The sequence below is a fragment of the Bison bison genome, unplaced genomic scaffold (assembly GCF_000754665.1).
Source record: "Bison bison bison isolate TAMUID 2011002044 unplaced genomic scaffold, Bison_UMD1.0 scf7180017864180, whole genome shotgun sequence".
Taxonomy (NCBI): domain Eukaryota; kingdom Metazoa; phylum Chordata; class Mammalia; order Artiodactyla; family Bovidae; genus Bison; species Bison bison.
Window position 1 is genome coordinate 7244719 of NW_011494752.1, and position 7417 is coordinate 7252135.

The 7417-nt window shown below is 43.3% G+C and overlaps 2 protein-coding genes across 2 annotated transcripts in view; one reads left to right on the plus strand and one right to left on the minus strand.

Moving 5' to 3' along the window:
• Nucleotides 1-499, plus strand: part of ABCC3 (ATP-binding cassette, sub-family C (CFTR/MRP), member 3) — a 48633-nt gene extending 48134 nt beyond the window's left edge. Inside the window, exon 32 of the mRNA XM_010842832.1 lies at nucleotides 36-499. The gene's annotated coding sequence lies outside the window, so the exon portion shown is untranslated. The remainder of the gene's footprint in view (nucleotides 1-35) is intronic.
• A 1462-nt stretch (nucleotides 500-1961) lies between these two features.
• Nucleotides 1962-7417, minus strand: part of ANKRD40 (ankyrin repeat domain 40) — a 19534-nt gene continuing 14078 nt past the window's right edge. Inside the window, exons 4-5 of the mRNA XM_010842835.1 lie at nucleotides 4946-5127; nucleotides 1962-4352 (exon numbers count right to left, since the gene is read on the minus strand). Of these exons, the coding sequence (XP_010841137.1) occupies nucleotides 4206-4352; nucleotides 4946-5127 (329 nt within the window). The 3' untranslated portion in view covers nucleotides 1962-4205. The remainder of the gene's footprint in view (nucleotides 4353-4945; nucleotides 5128-7417) is intronic.

Genomic DNA, 7417 nt, shown 5'->3' on the forward strand with positions numbered 1-7417 from the left:
TGGACTTGCCTAAAATATATTCCTGGTCTTTCTTCCTGGACATTCTTACTTTTCATCACGAATGGAAAGGACACCAAATATGTCTACAGAATGGACTTGATGGCAAATGTTGGGGACATTTGTTAGGTTTTTGTCCGCCACGTGCCTTGTAGGATAACCGTGCTAAATGTTTCAGGGGTGGGGAAGTGAGGGCCCAGAAGTGAGTGACACGCCCAAGGTCATTGCTAATATGAGGCAGAGCCCAGACTAGTCCCCGGGTCTTCTGATTCCCAGTGTGGCGATATTTCCACACTGTACTGCTTATAATCATTTCAAGGGATGACCTCCCTACCCCCATTATTTTCCGTATTTTCTAGTCTGAAGTGTTTTTCGTTTTGTTTTTAAATAAAGCTTTCTCCTCTTTGAACAGAAGACTGCCAGGTCAGGCCATCCCTAGGAACTGAGTCCAATACTCATTAAAAATGGAGCACTGATGAGATAAAGCTGCGTGTTAACAATACACACACTTCAGTGTAGCCTTTCTCTCTGTTCACAAGGTCTAGGGCCCTTAGAGGAGGTGCAGAGGAAGGAGGGAGACGCAGAGGCAGCCTTTATACACGTCTACATGGCTGGAGTTATCTGAAAACTTCAGACCCAAGAGCTTTTGGCTGGAAATACTGTCTTCACGGCCAAAACTCACTGGGTAATTGCCAGTAGTTCCCGTTCTGCTGTGCAGAGGCTGTAAAAAGGTGAGAAATAAAGCCCCTGATATCTGGCCTGAGGCCTCCTGGGAAAGCTGCCGTGAACACCTCCACATTTATGTCATCCCTCAGACCACTACGCCTGCTTCTCTAGGGGATGAGAAGTGCATGGCACTTTATTTCCTTGCCCCTTTAGCATTCTGTTCCAGACAGGTCCCCATAACCCATGAGGTCTCCAAGTCATGCATCTTCCTCACCCTGGCTGAAGCTGACTGTGGGAGCACAGAGCAGCCCAGGGCCTACCCCCCATTTTGAACGTCCTAGGCTGGTAAATGAGATGAAGGGGTAACTTGCTTTTTTGAACAAGTCAATGAAATGTTTTTTTCTGCAGGTTAGAATTAACCTGGCACACGGCCTTCAAGTTTTCTGGTCTCCTCTTTCATTTCTTCAACCTTTATTCTTGGTATAATGTGACTGGTTATGGATGATGTTTTTTCCCCCTCCATCCTAAATGGTTTGCAGTAGGTGTGGAGATGGCTCCTTTGATCTGATTTTTCTATATGCGTTGGGCCAGCCTGTGCTCCAGGACTATTTGTTAAAGGTTAATCACATTCTGGGGGCTGGCTGTTTCTGCCCAGGATGTTTATGAGTGTACAGAGGAAGACTTCCATCCTTGTGATAGAGCAAGTATAAAAGCACCAAGGCCCAAATTATTCTGTTTCTCCTTGGAGCTAAGAAAAGGTCTTTGCTATGCTTCCTGATTTATCAGGCCAATTTGGCATGACGTATGCTTTGTGAGGCTCTAGCTGCCCCAAACCAACAGAAATGCAGATTCATTCGGCATCATTCTCAGCTAAAGATTTGAAAAGTGTAAGGCTGTATCTCCTCTCCTGTCTTGGATGTTTGCCTCTGAGCTCATTGAGACCTTGACAGGTGCTGACAGCCCAAAGGAGAGACTCAGTTGTATAAAGTAAACAGGATAATCAAAAAATGTGGTTAATAGAGGATGACCTCCATCTAGCGGGCTCAGCTACTCTGGGGAAATGAAGCTGACTGCTGTGAACTTAGAGGAAAGACACCACACAAAATATCTGTCTCTGGCGCCACTCAGTGCCAGACTTAAGCGCCACCACGGCAGTAGAATGGAGGAGGCTCAGGGGGGGACCAGTGCCTTCTGTTCTTCTGCCAGAGGGTTCTGCCCCTGAAACTGTTCAACAATTTGAACCCCCTATGATTAGAAGTACAGAAATGTTTAGAAGGACAAAGTTAAAGAGTAGGGACTTAGTCAGTTAATATTTAATTTTAATAATACTTATTATGCTTGAACAGTCAGCAGTGCACAAAGTGAATATTTACACACAGTGTGAACACATGCTTTAAATACGCAGTAGAGGAGGCGGGGCGAATTCACAATTAACAAAGCTAAAAAAAAATCCTTTTTATAAATTACACAAAACATATAAAAATATTTCTCTGAATGCATAGATTAAGACTTTAAACTCACCTACCAGCAACTGTGCAGTCTAATTCCACTGCCATACTCAGAGTCAGCTGACCACAGAGGACTCTATAAGAAAGATGCAGTGCAGGGCCCATCGCTCACTGTGACTTCCTCAGCCTCCGTTCCTAAGCCCAGGAAATGCCCTGGAGCTACTCCTCTGTAGGCCACCGCCCAGCCAGGGACCTCCACTGCTTCTGAGAATCTCTAATTGATCTGGATGGCTGGAAGAGGACTAACCCCAGTGATTTAGACACATGAATTAATACTGAATTTATTTGTTCCAAGATAAAACTAGCCTTAATTGTATCAGTAAACTGTAAATTTTTTCAAAGGTATAGGGAAAAAAAGGTTAGTATTTCTAGCTTCTGCCTGGTTGAAACACAAAGGAAGTTTCTTCTTTAAAGTATTTCAGAGAAAGGGAGTAGTAAGTAACCTTTTACTCTGCTAGCCAAACACTGCACGGAGTGAGTAACTCACCATCAGTAATTAGTGGTTTACGATTAAGTCACTGAACAGAGTGACTCCACGTCACAAAGTTGGCCTTGAAAACACCTCAACCTCAGCTCAGCATTCAGGCAGCAGCAGGAGGCCATTATCTTAGCACGACACTCTCCTCCACTGACATCTTCTGCACCTTCTCTCGCAATCGCAGTGTTCCAATAAAATTAACCCAGTTAGGAAGTTCAGTTTCTTTGGAAACTATAGGCACGGTGGGGAGAAAGCTTCTTAAGACAGCAGGGATGCTCTTCAGCAGCTGGCTCCAAAGCCCTGCTCTCCTGTTTATCTAAGTGTGCTCTTTCTTATTTCTAAAGTTAAGCTATTTAGTTCAACAAGACAGTGGCTTTTCTTTTTAACATTAATGACAGTGAAGGGAAGGAAAAGAACCCTTAAATGCATTTTTTACAAAAATTTTTACGCCATGCTCAGGAGTTTAATCAGGTGTTTGTTTCCAGAACAAAGCTTGGTAGACTCACATTGACTTTGTTAAGTAGGTTAGTGGTGGTTGTGGGGGATCCCTAAGATTAAACAACTTGTTTACAAAAGCAACAGACTTCAGAGTTGTGTAAAAATCTTAATAATTTCAAAATAATCTTCATCTTTGATACAAAAATAAAGATGCTAACTCCTTTAGTTCAGTTTCCCACAATAACCTTTAAAATAGCAACAGATTCTGTCTGGAAAATTGCTTTTCATTTCTAGTGGAAAATGAAAGTGGAGAACATGGACCAGCAATGTTTGTGCTCGTCTCTTTCCGTGAAATTAAACAGAAACGCGAAGACAGAATTGCTTCAGTTTAAAAAAAGAAAAAAAATAGCCGCTGCTCTTTTAGAAAGCGTCAGAGAGCCCTCTAGTGACCACGATGGGGAGTTAATGCAGAGATGACTACAAGCAATGGCTAGAGACGGAAGTCATGAGTGTTTACAATGGAAAAGGTGGGGGGCGGGGAGGCTCTTTTGGTTAACAGCGTATTTACATTAGGTAACTGTTTTCTTAAATGCTTTTAACCTGAGTAACACTTAGAAATATGCTATGTGAAACCTCACAGCCACAAGTCACACCAAAGTTCCTGTGTCCAGCACCTGTGCTTCCCCGTTGTCCTCTCTAGTCAGTTCACATTTCAGGAGTCGCGAGCACGCAACACCGCGGGAAGCGCGGCCCGGCCCTTCAGGAGCGCTGTCAACAGGCCGGAAGCAGGCTCTGCTCTCTCAGCCTCTGCCTAGACAACTCTCTCACATACACAGAAAACACGCCGAGTACAGAACCGTCGGCTTCTGCCTCTCCAGGCCACTTCTCAGCTGTTCACAGCTTCAAGCAATAGGTTTGTTGTGCACCAAGAGGCTTGGAAGAGTGGCACCGCTGCTTGGGGGTCAGGGGCTTCCTACCTTGGCAGAAGGATGTTAGTGTATACTACGAAGTGGCATCAGGGCCCTCCTGGGCATCCAAGGCGTTCAGATCAATGGCTTGTCCTTGGCCCGGAGGTGACGCACACAGTCACAATACTCAGTAGTAACAGCTCCGCTGCGTCAGTAAGTCAGTTTCGAAGCTCTCCTATTGTAGCAAGGCCTTTCAGCCAGTGTGGAGGCAGCGTTTCTGAACAGAAAATTATTTTCACTTATCATTAAAACCAGTTCCAGCTCTTGAAAATCTTGGAGTCGAGCAACATCTTTGTCCTGAAACAAAAATAGGTTAAACAGATTAAGAGGAGCCACTTGTCTCTATGGTTCTGGCGTTCTGTGTTGAAACCAGTGATAGAGTAAGAAAATCCCCAGGAGCAGGAACTGGGTTAAAACGCAGAAGCCCTCAACAGCAGCTGCTGCGCCCAGACGAGCACGCCATGAAGAGCAGTGCAGGGTGTCTTCCTCAGGGGCCCTGAGGAGCCAGAAGCCTGACGTTCAGGGAACCCAGAGACGTTGGGAGGATCACACACGTACCGATACAGACGTGCCCTGCAATTTAGCCTGGTTCTTATGTTACAAAGCACAAGGCACATCTGATAGTACACAAAGGTAATCCTTACGGATCACTACAGAGAAACAACCTAAAACAGGTACATGTGAATGGTAATTCAGAACATTCTCTCTGGTATCCCACAACTTTTAGAAACGCCAGAATCTCCATGGGCCCAGTAGAGGAAAGAAAGCTCAATGGAAGACCACCCTTTGCTCTTTTTCTATTCTTTTCTCATTTCTTTAACTATGACTCACATACCCAAGGTACATATCTTCCAAATGGAAAAATCAACCATGTAACAGACCTTTCTTACCTTTCTTACCAGAGTATTGGGTAACTTTCTGATCTTCTCCACTTGATCAGGATTAACACCCAGCTCACAGCAACTCACTCTGAGCAGCTCTTGGTAGGTGAGCTCCTGTCGGTCCAGTTCAATTTCAATGAAATCATTTTCTCTAAGAGATGGGTTCTGAATCCTCACCTTGAGTACCAGCTCTAGGGAAAAGGGGAAGAAGCGTTAATGAATCATTCTGGCATAGTTAGCCGATGCGATTTAAAATCTTTTCCAGAAGATGGTTACTGTTAATCATGCCCTGTGCTGAAGACCTAAGCCACCCAACAAGAAAACCAAGCACAATCAGTGCAGTTTGCTCAGGCTCGATTCTGGCTCTGCTGGTGCAGCTGCCTGCATTGTCCTCCTGTATCTAACACTGGTTCATAAAGTAAATGAACTTTTACTTTATGCAGCAGAAGGAAATAGTGGACCACCATCCCAACTGTACAGAAGGATAATTTACTTCTGCTACTGGAGCTAAGCAGGTAAAGGCTTGAGAATGGGTTTGGGTATCAAACTACACATAAGCAGAGTATGGGGAAGAGAAGAGAAAAGGCGGCATGGGAAAGATATGGTACAAGAGTTACTCTATGAAGATATAACAATTGTGGATCTAAAGATATTTATGAGATGTGAAAATCCTTGCAATAAACACAGTACAAGAGCAAAGAGATAAGCTACTAATAAAAATGAAGTCTAACTATGATTTAAATGCCTTATTTTAGTAAGGGAAGAATCTTGGCTTTGGGAGTAAACAAAGACCATTATTCGTGGGTCTGGGATCTAAACAGTCTGCCCCTAAATTCTGAGCATGGCTGCAAAGAAGGCTCAGGCTAAGCACAGGCGTGCTTTTGGTACTTCTGCTTTGCTCTTTATATGGCATCCCTGGGTCACGGTTATCAGCACCTAGAGTAAGAGGTCCTCAAAAACAGAAAGAAGGCAGTTACTTATATGGAAAAAGAAAGGTAAGACTAGACTATACCTTATGGTGTCTGACTAGAACTGGAGGTATTAACATAAACTTAGAGTGTTTAATAAATTATAAATAGATATAGCAATATAGAAAAAAGTAAATATGTGTGTGTGTTTGCTTGCCTTTTAACTTCACTAATCCTCTCAGGCTAGCGTGAAGCTTGATATCCAGGAAGTATGTTCATTTTCTACTTTTCATCTAAAATATCAATGGAGAGTTTGTTGCTTTTGTCATAAATTGTGGGAGCTGCTTTCAACTCTTTTTGTGACCTTTTGAACCTTGAATGACTGTGGTATGAATGGGTATATCCCTCATCTATCCTGTACTAGATGTGTGACTCTGGACAAATTACCTATCTCTTTGTGTCTAACTTTATCCATTTCTAAAATGTACTAATGGAAATTCTATGGTGGCCCAGTGGTTAGGACTTGTTGCTCTCACTGCCAAGGCCTAGGGCCAACCCTTGGAAGGGATGGAGCCAAAGCAAAAACAATACCCAGCTGTGGATGTGACTGGTGATAGAAGCAAGGTCTGATGCTGTAAAGAGCAATATTGCATAGGAACCTGGAATGTCAGGTCCATGAATCAAGGCAAACTGGAAGTGGTCAAACAAGAGATGGCAAGAGTGAATGTAGACATTCTAGGAATCAGCAAACTAAAATGGACTGGAATGGGTGAATTTAACTCAGATGACCATTATATCTACTACTGCGGGCAGGAATCCCTCAGAAGAAATGGAGTAGCCATCATGGTCAACAAAAGAGTCCGAAATGCAGTACTTGGATGCAATCTCAAAAACAACAGAATGATCTCTGTTTGTTTCCAAGGCAAACCATTCAATATCACAGTAATCCAAGTCTATGCCCCAACCAGTAACGCTGAAGAAGCTGAAGTTGAACGGTTCTATGAAGACCTACAAGACCTTTTAGAACTAACACCCCCAAAAGATGTTCTTTTCATTATAGGGGACTGGAATGCAAAAGTAGGAAGTCAAGAAACACCTGGGGTAACAGGCAAATTTGGCCTTGGAATATGGAATGAAGCAGGGCAAAGGCTAATAGAGTTTTGCCAAGAAAATGCACTGGTCATAGCAAACACCCTCTTCCAACAACACAAGAGAAGACTCTATACATGGACATCACCAGATGGTCAACACCGAAATCAGACTGATTATATTCTTTGCAGCCAAAGATGGAGAAGCTCTATACAGTCAACAAAAACAAGACCAGGAGCTGACTGTGGCTCAGATCATGAACTCCTTATTGCCAAATTCAAACTTAAATTGAAAAAAGTAGGGAAAAACACTAGACCATTCAGGTATGACCTAAATCAAATCCCTTATGATTATACAGTGGAAGTGAGAAATAGATTTAAGGGCCTAGATCTGATAGATAGAGTGCCTGATGAACTATGGAATGAGGTTCATGACATTGTACAGGAGACAGGGATCAAGACCATCCCCATGGAAAAGAAATGCA